The following is a 19,451-nucleotide window of genomic DNA, read 5'->3' on the forward strand; positions in this document are numbered from 1 at the left end:
GATACTGAGACATGAATGGCTGTTAAATGCTGAGAATCAGCAAATACAGGCATTACAAAGCCTGATATAACTCGTCACGTACAGTGTACGTGGCCAGTCATATAGGCACAAAGTGACAGGACGTACACTGTACGTCTCCCGTCACAAAGGGGTTAATTTACAACATACAGAAATGACCACTTTAGAAATTCTGTATGTGTGTGTTTAAAATATGCGTCTGTGCACTTAAAGGAGATCTGTCACCAATAAAATAAGTCATTCTCATGCAACACTTCACACATTAGCATGTATTAAAGTATGTCTAAAGCTAAATCTTTTAGTAGAAGGGAAGGGTTGAAGCCCCTGTCAGGTTTTGTTGTCTGTTTCCCTTCGGGGGGAGATTTTCTTTTATTTCTGTTAAAACACAACAGGAAGTGATAGGAAATCTCTCCAAAGGAAGCACATCTACTTTCCTGTTCTAGTGACAACTCAAGTTTATCTCAATTTCAGTCCCGTGACAATGGTCTTAAGGACAAATACAGACGGTGAATCTCCCCAATGCAGCAAAAGGCTGTAGTTGAACCTGACCGGTTCTAACCATTCCCCATTTTATCCAATCTTTATCCAATACAAAAGATATACTTGTGTCAGGGTCTAAAAAAGTATTATACTGTGATAACTCTCAGTATAGAGCCTATAGAGCATTGTCTGGAGCTCATGAATCCTCCTCGCTTTCTGCTGCAAAAGTCAGATATTTAAAACATGACTCTCCACTACTTTGATAGCCTCTTTCATCTAAAAAGTACTGTACTGGTTTAGACTTTTCTACATTAATTTATGTATTTAAAATCTGTCAGATTCACTCTAAGTTGAATCAAGTTGCTATTTCATATTAAGGAATACTTATGTACATTCTGTCTACATATAGATATAGTATATTATAATGCATAATATTTTTCTAAAGAACCATTTTACTCTGTGCTTTTGTACCATGTTTCTGTCAGTAAATCAAGGCTAAGGCATCATTCACTCCGCTAAGAGCCGGCCTGTACATCTCCGTGCTGCGTGCATGGCCGTATCGGCCGCTCCCAGGAAGGACAGGTGCTGCATGTGATTGTATACAGCAGCCTGTTCTTCTCTATGGGAATACACGGCCGTACGCCGCCCTACGCTCACCTGATCCGCACATCCATGCGGGTGTCCCTGCTCGGACGCAGACAGGATCCATCCTGTCTGCGTACGAGTCCAGACACCCGCACCTGCACGGATGTGCAGTTCGGGTGAGCGTACGGCCGTATACTCCCATAGAGACGAACAGGTGCGCTGTGTACAATCACACGCAGCACCTGTCCTTCCCGGGAGTGGCCTGATACGGCCATGCACGTACGGGCCAGCTCTTAGCAGTGTGAATGAGGCCTTTGAATAAATATTTGTCCTATTAGACTTATTATGTTAAATCTTTTAGTTACATGTGCCACGTCATTCGCTAAAATTTGAAATTTGTAGACAAATACATTATAACCTGACGGGACAAATGGAGGTCTAGTTTACTTTTCAAGACTCCTTAATAATGCTTATGAAATACAGACTCCGAACATGAGTGTATGAGTCATCCCAGTTCTATATCAACAACTATAATAAGTATTCTACAATTGCTACCAGTATGTTAATGAAAAGTTGAAAGTGTATTAAAAATTCAGCAAAGCTGAAGCACATTCATATTTGGAGTACATTAGTGGTGAACATGTCCGCCCAAATTTCCCCACTCTTGGCTGTATGGGTAATGAATGGTTTGTATAATTACTCGATTTACCTTGACAGCACTTTATGTCCTTTTGTCCAAGATCATTTTTGCCCCTTGTCTTTCCTGTTCTGGAAAATGAGACCTTATTTAATATAAACTCCCTAACAATGCCACACAAAGAATAGATTAGAAATTACATTTACTAAAGTGGTGAAACCTTATAATGGACACAAACCATAAATGTGTTGCATGGGGAAAAATGCTGAGAGAAGGAATGCAGATGCCATGGCCTTGTCACAGTATGATACCCAGCAGTGTTTGCTGTACAAAGATATTTTCTTTACAATGGGAGTGAAATAGCGATGGCTTTTAAAACTTTCTTTAACAAATTACTGTTTTCCTCTTACTGTTCTTTAGTTTGTACAGCAATCAAAGTAACGCAGAACATCTCTATAGAAAGGGTTTATGGTCACCTGAGGCGGGGTGGGGGCGGATTTTGCTGGTGGTCACGTTCGGGGGGTTGATGGGGTGCTGATGGTACATGCTAACGGCACTCTGGTGATGCACTGCCCAGCTATGGCCTGCGTCCTCCCTAGCTCACTAACGTCACTGGTTGCCAGAAGCTGGGCAGGATGCCAGCCAGAGCATCCCACTCAGCTCCTGGCAACCAGTGATGTCACTGGTTGCCATGAGCTGGGCACGACTCCAGCCAGAACATCCCAGGGGTAAGATGTGTATGGCTTTAACGGGCCAGCCCGCACATGACTCAAACAGATGCTGCCTGAGGCAAGAGCCTTAGCCCGCCTCATTATAGGGACAGCCCTGCATACATGTTTGCAGTAGCCAAAGGTTGTGTGATCTCTAAATGTCTCATCAGTTACTGTATTACACAACTTTCTCTTAAAAAACCCACTTAATTAACCCTGATGGAGGTACTCCATGTTTTCCAGCTCTGACTCCAGAGTATCTCTGGCTATTGGGATCCACCTCCGGCCCTTTTGTATACAGAGCTGATTGTTCAAAATCCAAAACCACCGAACCCAGACATTTCCAATTACCATAGTCCATCTGTATAAGGGCAGTTATATTTTTAAAGTCAAATTCTGGGGATGCTCTAATTAGTTAAAATGGTGTTGGATAAAATGACTGGAAAGGGAAAAACACTAAATTTTTACAAATCTTAAAAACAAAATGCTTGTGTCCTATTTGGAGTAAGTGATATATAGCTAGCTGTAATGCATATCCAACAGTGTTTATGTTTTAAATGACTAACCTAGAACAACTATGCAGATCAGAATTTGACTTCCCTTATTCCCCATATATATTTTCCAGGTCCGTAAATCAGGAAGTACTGAATCCAGAGACAGGCAGGTCAGCATTGGAAGCCTACATACTTATCTCAGCAGGGGTTTTCTTTTGTGTTCCACCATTTCTGTGCATTGCAATGTTTGTTTAGTGAAAGGCACAAGATTACAGGCAGAATCATACCTAGCACCAGATTATTTGATTGTTTCATTTAAAATATATTTTCAGTTCTTACACGGGTATGCATTTTAATATGCTTTTTAAACACACCTTTCTCTTGCTGTCATTATATAATATATACATTTTGAATACAACTGTAATCAATTTCTCTGTTGTAAAAATATATTGACATATTAAACCCAATGGAACTGGCATAGCAGCCTGGCATTTTTAAAAGGTTAGGCTTCTCAGTGAGTTGAATACATAGACAATGAATGGCAGGATTGTAGAACTGATTCACACCATGATAGACAGTGCTGATGTATTCCAAGCAGCAGCTCCAGAAGGATGGATAATCAGTGCAATCCATTTCATAAAAGCAAAGTATAACAAAGGCATTATATTGGCCAATTAAATTCAGTGTTTAACTTTTCTAGAGAAGGTTAGGATTTGGGAAAATAGTTGACGGATTGCTGTAGGCAAGAGCTCTGTTTATTTGTTTTTATTTTTGTTTCATATATCACTCCTGCTGCCTTTTAGGCACTTTAGTACTTTCATACTGATACAGTAGCATAGCCAATAAAGTTAAGATAGGTGGATGACTATGTGAGAGAGCTGTTTTTCCATCTGTTCTGTAGTTTTAATGATATAAAATGCACAGTCAGGCTGACAAAATCTTTCATGAATTATTGCCTTATTATACGGTCTATTCCTCTGCCAAGTCGTCTCTTTAGATGCAGCTAGATTGACTTCATGACATGTAGTTCTCTTTTTTTTAGTTTTCTATTCCCAGCCTGGAGCGGAGGCAACCACTATATGAATATTAGTTTGGCTACACACACATGAGAATGTGTCCCGTTTTTTTGAAAGTGGCCCCACTTAGATGCATGCTAAAAACTCATACACATTGCTGACATCTTTTCATTTTCAGCAGAGTGACAATCTGTAAATAACAAAGTGTAAAGGCATAAGTCATCTCGGCTGCCAACATTTTATTAAACATATTGGGTGCTAGCCAAGTTTAGTTTACTATAAATATGCAGTAGCTAGCACATTTATATACTTAAATATTACAATAGTTGTGTTTTCATGACACATGAGACCTATAGGTTTCTCTAAGTTAAGTATTCTCCAGCATAGGATATCTATAGGTCTTTATGGCATGAATTAAAGTAAACCTGGGCAGTTTAGCTTTACTATATGCCTCATTAGAGGTTATCCGTTCGTGAATACTGCAGCAAACAACAGGGTCGTTCAAAGATGTGGGCAGCTGAATTTACATGCAAATCTTTTGGTAAAGTTGAGCTTGACCTTGCCACCTCCTACATTGACCAATGGTGGCCTCAGGAGGTGGAAGGTGTAGGACCAGGCTTACATTTTACATGGAAAGTAAAGATTTTCATATAATTTGGCTGTTTATATTTCTTATATTACTTAATCTACTGACTATTCAAACATGCCAGTGTCACTGAAGGTAATCTCTACGTATGCATTTTTTCCATAATTTGAATTACCCAGGTTCATCAGAGGTTTCTTGGTAGGGACACGTTTTCATATCCTTTTTCCTGTTAAAACGTATACTAATATTTGTCTGTACAATCATGGGCAGAAGATAGTAGGCAAACATTTTCAAGGATTCTTATTATCTCCACATTTAGTTCAGCTCACCATATTGTTTCTGGCTATAAGCATCCCTTATTTACCAGGATTATATCGCTAAATAGTTTGTGAGTGTCAGAGTTGTCCTCTTTCACAGAGGCGCCTTCAGTTCCGATAGGCAGGGGATACATGCACAGATCCCTTGCTGATCGGAGCAGTTCAGAACAGATGTTACTGTTGTGACGTCGATGTCAGTCCAGTTTTTACCTCTATCTTTTGATGGACCCATGTTGGTCTATAAAGAGTCGGATGTAAACAGATGTGTCCGTTTACATCAAATTTCCCTTGATCTGTCATGAGCAGGTCTGCCAAAACAGCCATTTATTATGTAGGTGGTATAAATAAATGTACTGTTTTATTATATGTATAATTTGTTTTTCTATACATGGTTGAACTCTGTTTGCCCTCTGCCCAAAATTAATTTATGTGTATGGAGATCAGTTTAGAAAATACCATAGGCCTCAGCAAATGTTATACATTTTCAAACAAATTATCAGTCAATTAATGTGAATTACCTGGAAAAAGTTGACATGATTTGCTAGGAATCTGTTACCTGCTTGAGGATTCAGCAATTTACTAATCGTATAAAATAATATATTTTCTCAGTGTTTCTGAATGTTATTGGATGTTACAGTGTGCTAATAATTTCTACCTGGGTGTGCCCATGTTTAATAATTCCCTGGTTTGCTCTATAACACTGACCTTCTTGCAGTGTGGAAGCTTCATTTCAAAGCTGAACTTCAGACACACAGCTAAACAAAGTCAAACACGTATATGAAAATTCTGTTGCCTGTCAAAGATTGCCCCTGCCAAATAATACAGCCACATCCTGGATCTCAAAGCCAGCTGCTTGGCCAAGAACACACCCCAGTTTGATAATTGGACAAGAAGAAATTGTCAGCATCCTTCTGCTTACACTGCCAGCAATGCATTGTGGCAGAGCCTTATGCGCTCCTAGTGCTAGTCTGAAGCCTGCTATACATGAAATTGCAAGTGGCTCACAAAGAGACAGATTTAGGCATTTGCACTATGTTTCATTTAAAAACACATTAAATATTGTATTGAACGCATAATTGCCATTGTTTTTTACTTGCCTGGAATTCAGCTCTAAATAAGGTCATATGATGGTCAATAAACTGCCTCTGATGAATCTTTTGATTTGTATTTGACATTTGTTTTCTGAATTTAAATTTACATAAACAAAGTGAGATGTGGAATCTAAATGCCATTGCTTTTGCGTGTAGGGTACTTTTACAATCATCTTAACTTGCTAATATATGCTTCTTTTGTTTTTCTTTTATTTTCTTGTGTGGCTGCACGTAAATAACAGGCTCCCCTTCCACCCCCTAGGAAAGGAAGTTTTCACAGATCATCTAATAATTATCAGAAGCAGGGTGAGATAGGCAAATACATAATAAGTCCATCAGCTTCTAAGACATTTACCAATAAGGAAAGTGTCCTGTATTCTTCTAAGTCGAGCACAAGTATGAGGCAAATGACTACTAATGCACAAATGTCATCTATTAATCGTAGCACAAAAGCAGGACACATTCACCAGGAGAGGAAGCAGGATTCAAAGGAACGTAGAGTTTCCACCTTAAAACTCATTTTAAAAGAGTTCTCTTCAGATAGAACTCCATCTAATCACCTTCAAAAACCCCACTTATCCTCAGCCCTAAACTATTCACCTAACCTGCTGTCCCATAACCCCACCCCTGAGAAGCACACAGCATCCCTGTCTGTTGAGATAGCACCCAGAGTGGATATCAAGGCAGAAGAAAATCCGGGATTTCATGGACGTCCTGCAGCAATGTCTGCTGATGCTGTCAAAGGCTCAACTAGTATTTCTGGACAAAAGAAAGCTACAGCGACATGGTCTACAGAAAGCCATGTGGTATACTGATAGTTTCAAACGTCTTGCTAACATTTTTAAAGCAATGCAGTGCTGTGATTTAGAACCTTATGTTAACCTAATAGTAGTGTTTGCAACAAAAAATAGATTTAGTGTGATTGCATAGCATGTGGCAGCATGTGGAATACAGTGGTCAGTGTATCAATGTGAAAACCCGAGTTCATTAGGAGCCCATGAACATTTGGGCTTAGCCTTCTGCAATTCTCTGTTTTAAATGCTTGATTTATGTTAATTCAGCTGTAGCACATGAACAGCTCATAAAGTTAATTCAATACATACATTGATTCAAAGACCCTGTATAATTGAAACTATTTAACTGTTATTCTAACATGGTGAAAATTGTGGATCAGCATAACACATGTGCTGCCTTTTAACTGTTGTCAATTTTGTCAATTTACATTACCTGTTGTCAGTTTTTCTAGGCTACATATTTGACTGCCATTGTGCTTGCTATTTAATGGTATTAAGCACCAACAACTCTACTTTTCTTTTTTGACCCATTGGAAAAGATAACATTTTATTACAACTGATATGATAGATGTCATCTGTTGTGTAGGGGTCTGAATAGAGGAGACCTTTAAATACTACACGTGAGGAGGTCTCAGGAGAGCAGCCTCCACAATCACTGGAAGGAACTCTCTGATAAAGGGTGTGTCTGTGTACATCTGTCTGTCTGTTTGTCTTCAGAAGCTATAGGGAAGCCCTGGAAAATTTGAAAAGAAGCCTAAAGCTCCACCTGCTGGCTAGAAATAACACTACAATATATTCTTATGGAATAAAAATATTTACCTGACCAAACAGAAACAGGAAAAATATTATAATTTTTTTCCAGTCTCAACCATAACAAAGACAATAAACTCAATTGACAAAGCTTTACAGAAGGACACGGGATCTTCTTTTTCAGTCATGTGGCTGTATTTTTCAAATCTCATTGAACTAAGCTGAATATAACTCACTTTTTTCAAAATTAGGTCGTGTTTTATCTTTTGTGATTAGCCTTATACATGAAAAAACTGCTATTCGTTAATTTTAAGGGTAAAAAAGTAACTCTTTCTGATTTCCAAGTGGTGTTAGGTGATCTGCAGTAGATGTGAAAATACCATTCATCTCTGTCCTGTCCCTACAATTCATTTCTCTTCTGCCTCAGCAATTATGTGTAGCGCTCACCCCCGAAGGAGCCGCTGAATATGAAATGGGTTCTCCTACCTGTTGGTTCCAGCTACCAGTCCCCTTTGATCAGCAACAGCACACTGACACTCATGCACAGAATTGCTCGAGTTTTAGGGTTCTTTTTAGGTTATTTATTTGCAAGTTCAATAGGAGAGAGAGGGTTTAGGATCTGTAGAATGCCTTGGAAATACTTCGGAGGACAGCTTTCTCCCTTAGCAACAGCTAAGGCTGAAATCACTGTGATCTGGTCCCAGAGACCAATAGTAGTAACAATACTGCGAACAGCCAGGATGATCCAGTAGCTTATATGGAGAAGGTTAGCTATCTCTGGACTTAGGTAAGGACCCCTGGGATCTTCTCGAACAGATACCTGGAATAGGGTGAGGGATCTCCCTTCTGGGTCCCAGATGGGCGCTCACACCAGCTCCTCTGCGGTACCCCTCAACAAGCAGACTCTCCCTCCGACCCAGCTTCCATCAGGTATTTTCCTCTTCAGGATCTGGAATCTCTGTGCCCTCAGCATCTGCAACTGCCAAGGAGCACTCCAGGTTAGTAGTAGTATCTTCTTAGAACAAGACACCCATCACCTGCCACGTGTATGGGCCCAGCAAAGTATCGGTGTATCCTAGGCCTCTAGGCCCCTCAGCACCTGCCATGTGCTGAGGCCCAGGCCAGTTTCCTGCATCTCCACAGACCTCCTAGGGCGAGGCCCCTAGGGGGAAAAGACCTCTGCACAGCGTCCCCAGACCTTTTATTACCTGCCCTCAACTATGCCTCTGAGTCATCCTACTCAGGGATTGGCTAGGGCCAGGTGCATAGTCATATCCTGAGGATGGATCCTCCCTCACTGTATGCCAAGGCTCCCCTTTTCCTCAGCAACAGGAGGAGCAATCAATCCAGCAGATTCAGGGACACTAAAAGAATGCAGAGCTCTGTACAATCAGTATCTAGACGGGTTACAGTCCAGGTATCTTTAAATTGAATAGCGACATTTTAGAGGGCGCTACACACACATTTAAAACATTTGTAATCCCTTTTTCCTCAAGCCTTGCACAAGTGTAACTCTGCCCAAACATTTCTTTAGTTTTGAATTAGGTAGCAGAATTTTGGAACCCCCATCAATTTGTAATTCTGAGGCCTCAGAGAAATTTCCCTCACTTCCTGTCCCACTGACATTGTTATCACCTGTACAGGAAATGAAGAGAAACCAGAAACACAGACAGCAATAATGCATATGCAGTATTGCACATTTTTGAAAAGCATTAATGCTTGTGCTTATCAGTGTTTTTGTGAAGTTAATAAATAGGTTTTTGCCCTTTTTTATGTGTTTTATAGAGGTTTTTGCTCATTATGCAAGTCAGTTAGAAAACATTCAGAGTATGGATTTTCCTGAGTGAATATGTTCTTAAAAGTTCCCCAAATTGCACGCTATAGGAAATGTTTTGTTCATTTACCATTTATTCTTTTGGGCTTCCTTAACAGGAAGAAGTGCACCTTGAAACAGGCTGTGAGCTATAGTGCATAGAGAAACATGAAAGATGCCTTTTCTGACCTCCTTCTCAAAATGTTAGTTGCTGGCTGTTATTCTGATCCCATGGGCCCAATGCTTTCCCATTCACTGACCTGGAATATCTATGCAGATTAGGAAAATCAGAACGTATCTGCTATCTTGTTCAGGGTTAATGGCTAAAAGAATTATAGTCAGAGGGTCAGTTTGACAGCCAGGCAGAGTTAGCAATTGATGGCAGTATTTAGGTTTCTCTCTGAAAAGGTTTCTTTTCATATAACAGAAAGCTATCTTTTATTATTGTTAGTGATCAGAGTCACTGCTGTGTGGCAGGTTACACTGTGTACATTTTAGAATGCAGTTGTAAGCTCAGAACATTTGATCTGTGGACATTGGTAACATTCTCCATTAAGTAGCAATCATCACATCATCATTCACAGAGACCCATACAATTCCCCAAGCTTTGTATGATTCTATTAATCCATTTAGCCTTTAACCAGGCAATTTTCTCTAATGGTAACATAAGTGTGAACTCATCAGAGATTAATTTGATCTTTATCTGTTTTATGTTAATATTGTAAAATGTGTTTTCTTCTAAAGCTGTACTGAAGGAACAAGCTGATCGTTTCTTAGACAAAAAAAAGTAGGCACAATTCTGCAGCTGGTTGGATAGATCAAGTCACATGCATATGTGTACAGCAATTGTCAGCTAAAGTCCAGATGAAATCTTTTTTAGCATTGGATAGGGTAGGGAAGTGAATGGCTTTCACTGTGTTGGGCTTGTTGAGTAAGTTCTTTCAGATTGGATCAACAATGTTTTCTGCAGACTGGATCAACAATGTATTCTACAGATGTATACAACCATTTGCCAGCACCCTTCTGTCTATTGTCTTTTGGGGCACAGGAGTACATTTACAATATTGTCAGATCCACCCGGCTACCCCCTCCCCTGTTTGTCCCTCCAATAAGCCCTGGAGGAACAGAGAGGAGAGGGGGGGAAATCCTTTCGGGGTGCAGTGACAGACGGTGACCAATCAGCAGTCACATGATCACCCAGCTCTTGATCTATAGAGCTAGCATGTAACAGCTGCAGTATCTCATGCCGGCTCTTAGTATTGGGAATATTTTACTCTCCCAATACTTCTTTAAATGCACTTTGTTTAAATGCAAAAGCGAGCACTAGGCAGTTCGGCCCATGTACGCAATCCCTTTTCCTATCTGTTCTTTCCCATTCAAATGACCCCTTTTCCCCTCTTCTCTTGTCTTCGTGTCCCAGGGATAAAAATAAACAGGGAAATTCTCTTCAGTGGAGGCACATGCAGCAATAAAAATCTAATAAACTTAAGATTTCCCCCATTGTTTGTAGCAGTACGAAAATGAAACGTTAAAAATCTTTCTTGGTTATCAATTATTATCTTACAGCTAGGCATGGCACAAGGGGGTTAGTAAATGCTTATATGTCTGTGGACACACGGTAAAGTTCGCAGAATCTCCCTGACTAACTGCACTTGGATTCAAAAAAAATGATTATCCAAAATGAGTTTTCCTGGACAATGACTATTTCATGAAGGCAGGTGCAAGGGTGCTTTTATAATCCATAAACATGCACATACTGGTTTAAAGCACTGTATCTTATCTTTCATAAGAAATATTGTTTTATAGTTGGATCTCTGGAATGCTATCTCATGGCTATGGCTAGCCTTGGTGCTTAGTTTTCCTGTGATCCTGAAGTCTTTTGTCCAGCTCAGCAGAAGTGCACATAGCACAATTCTCTATTTATGAATAATTTTTTTTTTGGTAGATTAAATCTCTATGGTATTTTAAACAGTATTTTTAGATATAACCTGCAGCCGCTATTGATACAGATGTAGATAATTAATGGGCTTCCATATGCACATATGTCCTAAATCTGACCTGACAAATAGTAATAGTTTTATAAAGTAATGTTAATTTTACCTCTCTTCAGCATTGGTCAAGCTGTTTGTGATCCATAAACCCAGGTCATGCACCCTTTTAAAAGCCATGCACCTAACTCTAACCTAGCCACACTGTACCATTGTGCTTTAAATGTTTTCCTACTTTTCCAAATTCAGAACAATGGCACACTCTAATCTCATGGCAGCATCATTTCAAATTACAGAACTGCCAATGCTAATGACATACAGTACATACATACAGTATATTTCCAATATCACTCACATAGCATCCTTCAGCCTGGGGTTACCTAGGGGTTTTTCAATCCAGATGAGGAAGTCCAGGAACATCATATTAAACATAATTGTTTGTTGGAAGGTTTCAGGGGAAGAAATAATGTTAGATGTGTTAATCATTTTTAAAGAACCAGTAAGGTTATACAGCTCACTATACTTTAAAGTCTATCATCTTTATTTCTTGTTTCAAATTCATCTAGCAAGCCACTAAAGAAGGGATGTTGAGCTTCCTTATGAACTGATAAACTGCTGAGCTTGAAACCATACTGTTCACAAGTGATTCTCATAACAGTGCGCTATAGCAATAAGATCAGTAACAGCTGTGAGAACAGCAAGCAATTGCAGTACACTGACCTAGCCTGCCGTTATACTTAATTACTTGCAGTCTATAGGGATATTATCAGTTGTCATGAAAGACATTGTTTCCAGTTCTGTTAAATGTATTTCAGATAACAGCTGAATATGTAGTTTGAGACAAGGATCAAACTGATCTGTAACAATACCTGGGGATCCTGTAGAGAATCTTAAAACAATCCACACCTTAACATGTTTTCGTATACAGGCATAATGGGAGGGTGTGTAGCGTTTCTTTAAGTCTATTTTTGCAATAATAAGAACTGAAAAGCTTGTTTTTCATTATCAGTTATGACTTGAATGTCATCCCAGATATAGGTTGTTTTAAAATATAGTGGGGTTTTTTCTTTCAGTAAGCAAATATTTGACTTGTTATTACACTTTTTAATTCAAATACATTTTTGATGTGTCTTTCACGTTTTGCTTTTTCATCTCTTTGCTGGTTTACAAGTTAACAATTGTTCAGAAATGATATCAGCCATACATAGAGTATATTTTTTTTCCAGTGGGTCACCTGACTCATGGACTTGTGTTGTTAGAAGGAAAAGTAAAGCACAACCCTTATGCAGCACTGCAAAGCAGGAAGGAGATGACTGCATGTAATGGAATGCAACATACCGTGTGATTCTGTCTTTTTTGTTTTCCTTTGTAGTTTAACACACTAACCCACAATTGCAGCCTTTGTAGAGAATATGTTGGGCTAATGTACAGCTGGATAATGATTACTGTGCATTTGTATACTGAAATTACCATCTTAGATGATGCCTTGTGATAAAGCTTAACATTGTTATTTTCTGTGCTGATGTGTATTGTCATTTATTGCAATTGATTTAATATTAAGTATCCTGCTTTGATAATGTCTTTTCACAGACTCCAGTCACAGTTAATGGGAATGCAGGCAGCCCATCCAGTCCAATGAGTCACTTTCAGAGGCCATTCTCTCCAACATATCCCTCTTCACCACCGCTAAACTCCAACAGCATTGCCATGCAACAGGGCAGAACATTGGGTAGGTCATATCCACATGTTTTATCATTATTTTGCATTTCAATACCCATTGGGCTTCATTATACCCTGGAGCAAATTAAATGTGGTAACGTCAAACTAGCACTTTTCTTCCTTGTACATTCTTTTTCATAATATTCCTTAGCTAAAGATCTCCCTCTACTCTGGCTTAACAACAGCTAGCTATGAGATGAGCTTCCTGGACCCACCTGGACAGAATTCTTGAAATGTTCCTATCCAGAGTTGGGAGTATAACACAAAATAAAGTTTTGCTTTATCTTTGTCACTGCAGTTGATTCTTCATAGGAATATTGGGGTTCAATTCAGAGCCCTTCACTGTTATTGCTGGACTGGAAGTGGAGAGATCTTCATTCTGGGGCAACAGATAGTTTTAAAGCCTATCTGAAGTTTAGATTTAGGTTTCTAATGCGCAATTATGTTGTGGAATTGTATAACAGTGAATTCCAAGGGCTGAGGATGCTGACAGCCAATGTAGGAGAGCAGCCTCTGTAGGACAAAACAGTGCAGCCACTCTCCCATGCACAGCAACATTAGATTTAAGGCACAATCACACCATTGTGCTGTGGTAATGCATCGTACACGTGTTGGTCGTTTGCATGACAATTGCACCCCAAATAACACACCTGCACTGCTTTGTGAACCATGTGTTGCAATGCACTCCAGTGTGCTGCAGAAAAGTGCAGTCGCACTAAATTTTAATCATTGCAGCCCATGTACTGCCTAACACAGTGTGCCTGAGTGCATGAAATTGTGTTTTGTGATGCACGGCGTGGTAGTGTGAATGAGATCAAGAATCCTTACAGGCTATATAGTGGGCTCCCTAAGCGGGTGGATCTTGCTTTCCTAAATCACCTGCCTAAGTCAGTGCCTGCATTACCAATCCATAGCTAGCAAGTAAAAGCCAAGAAAAGGTAAATAATAAATATGGGGGAATAAAAAAATATTAGTGCAGCAATATTACATGGCATTTTCTTGGTGGCTACAATTTAGATTTAAACACCTAGTTGGAGATTAAGGTCTGCCCTGTTCTAGCCAAAACTAAAAAAAAAAAGTTTTTTTTTTTAGCAATTTGAGCTAAATTTGAGTTCTGACATAATGCCTGTATGTTTTGCCTTTGTAGTTTTGGCTGAGCCTAATGTATTAGTTTTGTTATTAAATGTATAGTGTATCATGCAATGTTCAAAATTTGTATTAAATTCTGTATAGTGTGAAGTTTCTGTTTCTTTTGCATCCCTTATATAAAGATCTAGACCCATTTCTTTTTATTTGGTTTTCTAACTTCACCATAACTAGGAAGGACACCCCAAATGTATAAAACGTATTAAATGTTACTTCATAATTTCAGGCATTGCTCAGCTCGGTGCTAATAAGACTGATTGACATACATACATTAGATTGCTGTTGGCATCCAGAGCATGCTTACACCTGGCAGCTATGTAGATCTTACGTGGCGTCTACACTCTCCAAGTTTTGGCCTTTCGTTGACTGTAATAAGGAGCGGCAGCTGCAATTATGGATTCACAAATAAGGTGGATGAGTGTAGAGAGGTGCGCTTGGTACATTGTGAATGTGTCCTCTGGGCTGTGTGAGGAATGTGGCTAATTTCAATGTAACCAGAAAGAAGAGTCTCTGAAACAAAGGAGACCTCTGATATTCTGCCAGAATCACACAATTGCCTACTGCTCGTGCGGTTTGAGACACTTATTGTTCTTAATGCTGCTTTTCAATGGCCTCTGGGGCCCACCCTAATTTGTATAACCTTTTATATTCGTGAGCTGAAAAATGAAATGTTCCATTGTAATGTAGGACGATGTTGTGTGACTGCTCAGGGTAATGAATGATGGGAAATGTCTATTCTCTTCTTTTAATGTTTGGCAGTGACAAACCATTTGCCATAGGTCTCTTAGAGGGAAAATGTAAACACCGTTCTTGGTATATGTGTAGGATATTTCGCTGTAATAAAATCCTGAAGTGAACGAATAAGTATTATATCCTCTTTCATCTGCTGTGAAAAGTTTGTAAGCCATGTTTAGTTGATTCAATATATTCAATTAGCATCTGATGACAGCAATGCATATATGTGTATGAGTCATTTAAATATCAGATACCATAATATACTATAATTTCAATCAGTATTTCAATACCAGTTAAAATCCAACTACATTTATTTTTAGTTTTGTATAGTTCCTGGCAATTTGCATAATGGCAGCATTTTACTTTTTCTCAAGTATCAAAATAATGGTGTTATACCTCAAAGCAGTTATCCCACAATTTGCAACATCATTTGACAATATCTGTCAGGGTATAGCTGCCATTAGGTTATGGAAACCACACATGCAGCCCTGACTACTCTTTAGGTGCACCAGGCACCACAATGACACATAGAAATAAGCAGATCACTGCAGCCTAGGTGACACAAGGTGCCCTTCTGTCTGACTTCCTTGTAAATCCATTGCTTCAGGGTGCTCCATGAGCCCCTAAAATCCAGGTGCCGGTAAAGTTGCAGCTTTTTAAAGTGGGCACTGTCCTGTGAACTCTCCCAAATTGTCCTAAATAGCAGTCAGAGGCCACAATAATGTATTGCGATAACACTAGCAACAATACCAAAGAATCACATCCACTGAATTCTCTTTTTTCTTCAATCAGCTAGGCTGTATGATATATTCAGCATAGTACCTGATTGCTGTCTGGGTCTCTATTGTGAAAATTGCCCTTCCTTTCCTGTACCAGTGTCCCCAAGACAGGATGCGAGGGTAGGTACTCTCCCTAACAGGAATGTAGATAACAGAAATGTGACAAAGATTCTAGCCTTTCTACACTTAAAAAAACATTCCACACTTTAAAAATACTTTATCTCCTGCTTTGGTGACTACTAGGCAGGAAGTGAAAACAATTTCATACTAGGAACTGACAGAGGTTCTTACCCTTCCCCACTATATGCGGTACTTCAAAAATGGCTGTTGTTTTCACTTCAAAGATGATAAACCACAGCTGTATCTTTCAGTATGAATTACCATAAATATTACCATTAGGTAAATATAGTACTTTGTGTCTATTTACATTTCATCCTTCTTAAAAAAGTAGGATAAATAACCCTTTCAAGTTATGTTTTCCTTTGTCTTTGTAGATTCTGCAGACTCCTACTCCCAGCAGTATCAGTCAGAAATTGGCCGAAGTAGCAGCACCATACCAATCTGCAGGATCTCTGAGGAGGAGAAGAAAGTCACAGTCATTAAAGCTCCACACTATGCTGGGATTGGACCAATTGATGAGTCAGGAATACCGACAGCAATTCGAACGGTAGGAGGAATGTTTAACCATCTTTACACTGCTGCCTGCTATGCAAAATATCCTTCCTAATATACAAATATTCTCTGTTACCTTATTTAAAAGTATGATAGCAGGCTTTATATTATGTATACTGGCATTGTATGCGAGACCACAAAACAGATTTTCAGGGAGTGTGTACATCCCAGCAGTTGGAAATGTCCTTAGTATAAATGTGGAGTTTGCCTAATTAAAGTTAAATACATAATCATTGTTCTGCAAGTGTCTGATGATTACTTATGGCATAAAGTGTCATATGAAATATCAGAACTGGCACACTAGAGCAATGGTACTTTGAGGTCTCATAACTATTCGCACATCTCACATACAATGAGGGGAATTTATCAAAGCTGGAGCAGACAAAATCTGGAGCAGCTGTGACCGGCAACCAATCAGCTTCTCTCTTTCATTTTCAAATCTTAACTGAACAAACTGAAGAGAGAAGCTGATTGGTTACTGTGCACAGCTGCTCCAATTTTTGTCTGCTCCAGTTTTGATAAATTCCCCTCAATGTGTCTTGCGTTGTAACAAATAGGACACACTATAGTCAGCTGCTGCCACTGAGCAGTTATGGGAGAACACATAGCAAAGACTTGCATGGTAATGTATTCTGGACATACCCTTACATATAGAGAAGGGTAGCCATAGAATGCCTAAACAATACTAGTCTAATGATAAATCCTAGAAAACAATATAGATTTTTATGTAGCATTGGAATGCAATTATTATTTACTGCTAAAAAGAAGCTCTGTGGAAGTAAGATTCATTTGGTGAAACAATATTCATCTCATTCCGACTGTTTAGTAAATTGATACTTTCCCTGATGGCAGCCTATGATCATTGCTTGGGTATATTTTTTAAACTTAAATGCGTTTTCTACTTTGTCTGTAGAGTTTGCTAATACCCTCAATAAACTTCATTACAGCTTAAAGTGACACTAAACTCAGGAGTTAAATCCTAAAAATGCATTCAAGTATCTTAACTATTAACATTGCTGTAGCTTATTTCTGTATCACTCAACTGTAGGTCCTCAAATCATCTCTGAATTGGTGCTGACACTGTCCTTCCTTCTGGAGGGTGTCTACTTTTTTTCCGAATGGTCCTATGTGTGTGTTGTAAAGTAGTCACTGCTCCAAGCCTGCTCCTGTGATGGACTACAATCTTACGTTAAATTTACTAATTTGTTTTGAGATTGTAGTCTATCATAAACGTATTTTTAAGACCTGACTCCTAAATTTAGTGCTACTTTTAAATGCTTATTCCTGCTGGTGGTTTATGGATCACTTAGAGCTATTTACAGGTGAAACTCGAATAATTAGAATATCGTGCAAAGTTCATTTATTTCACTAATGCAACTTAAAAGGTGAAACTAATATATGAGATAGACTCATTACATGCAAAGCAAGATAGTTCAAGCCGTGATTTGTCATAATTGTGATGATTATGGCTTACAGCTCATGAAAACCCCAAGAACCCCAAATCCACAACCTCAAAAAAGTAGAATATTACATGCAATCAATAAAACAAAGATTGTACATAGAACAATATCGGACCTCTGAAAAGTACAAGCATGCATATCTACTCAGTACTTGGTTTGGGCCCCTTTTGCAGAAATTACTGCAATTACTTATGCACGATATTCTAATTATTCGAGTTTCACCTGTATATAGCTATTTATTAGGGCTGTGGAAATGAAAGATTAATTTCTCGATTAATCGTTAAACTTTTTGATCGATTAAAATTATTTTGATCGCTAATGAAAACACTCACCTCTCTACTGGCTTCCGGGAGTCCCGTAGGAGATCCGGTGACGTCATGGACATCGACGTCACCGGACTCCTCCCCCTTCCCCAAGTGGCTCCGTCGGCTAACGAAGGGAATGGGGGAGGAGTCCGGTGATGTCGATGCCCGTGACATCATCGGACTCCTCCCCCCTTCGTTAGCCGATGGAGCCACTTGGGCCGGTGATTTTGCCCACGAAACTTTCTGCATGAGCGCCAGCCAAGACATTGGCCTATACACATACAGCACAGCAATGAAGTAATAAAATGAACTAGGATCACACTAATCCAGCACGTTATTTTTCTGAGTTGCCGTACTCAATCGGCTGCCATATTGAGTGGGGCGCGTGAGATTAATAAAGTGCTGGATTAGTGTGATCCTAGTTAATTTTATTACTTCATTGCTGTGCTGTATGTGTATAGGCCAATGTAGTTGGATCTGTATGTGCGTTATAATTAATCGAAATTAATCGATTAAAAAAAATTTCGATTAATCGAACACAAAAATTGTAATCATTACCAGCCCTACTATTTATATTTCCCGCTTATTTTGTTTTCTATACTTTGAGCCTGGTACTTTAGCTATCAGGGCTAAAACTTCACTCAAAGCTTCACATGTTCAGGAGTCTCACATACTCAGAACATAGAAAACATTGTTTGAGGTCAAGGAGTTGACAGGCAAAGAATTTTCAGACTTCAGATGACCTCATCATCAATTGCAGCTCCCATATATCTGTTCAAACTGGGCCTTTTATTACATTGGCCCTTATGCAGAACCCTTTGAAAACATCTAATCAGTTTTAAACATAATTACACCCAACATTGTTGCTCTCCTAAGACTGTCTTCCTACTTCTCCTCTCTACCATCTCCACCAGACCATGTAAGCCAGTACTCATCTTTGTTATGTACATCCAAATGACAGAAAACAACAGTATGCCCAATGCCCAAAATATGTCTTTAGAACTTCAGCATACAGGTGATAATACTTGATGATGCATTTCGGACTTCTCCTTAGTCATAGCTGATAGGCATAATAAAAGCATTATAATATATACCTCACATACTCCACTCCTTATAGAAAAGTTGTGCAAAAATTGCAGTGAGAAATACAAGTCTGTATCAGGTAGGTGACAGCTATTTAATTAAAGCAATCAAAAACATATAATGGATACGTTTTAGAGTGCACCATATGATGGCAATACATTGTGCTATATAGCAAAATATACAAAAAGTATGTATTGCTTCTCCTATATTGTTAATCACCAAGAAACACACTAAACGGGTTAATTACCTTAATCCAAAAACCCATTCCCTCCA

General features: G+C 39.0%; 1 protein-coding gene across 1 annotated transcript in view; it reads left to right on the forward strand.

Moving 5' to 3' along the window:
• The window catches only part of SORBS2 (sorbin and SH3 domain containing 2), a 153,780-nt gene that overhangs the window by 48,308 nt on the left and 86,021 nt on the right, over window positions 1-19,451 (forward strand). The window contains exons 6-7 of the mRNA XM_018561296.1: window positions 12,870-13,008; window positions 16,153-16,325. Of these exons, the coding sequence (XP_018416798.1) occupies window positions 12,870-13,008; window positions 16,153-16,325 (312 nt within the window). The remainder of the gene's footprint in view (window positions 1-12,869; window positions 13,009-16,152; window positions 16,326-19,451) is intronic.

The sequence above is a fragment of the Nanorana parkeri genome, unplaced genomic scaffold (genome assembly GCF_000935625.1).
Source record: "Nanorana parkeri isolate BGI_ZX_2015 unplaced genomic scaffold, ASM93562v1 scaffold513, whole genome shotgun sequence".
NCBI classification, from domain to species: Eukaryota; Metazoa; Chordata; class Amphibia; order Anura; family Dicroglossidae; genus Nanorana; species Nanorana parkeri.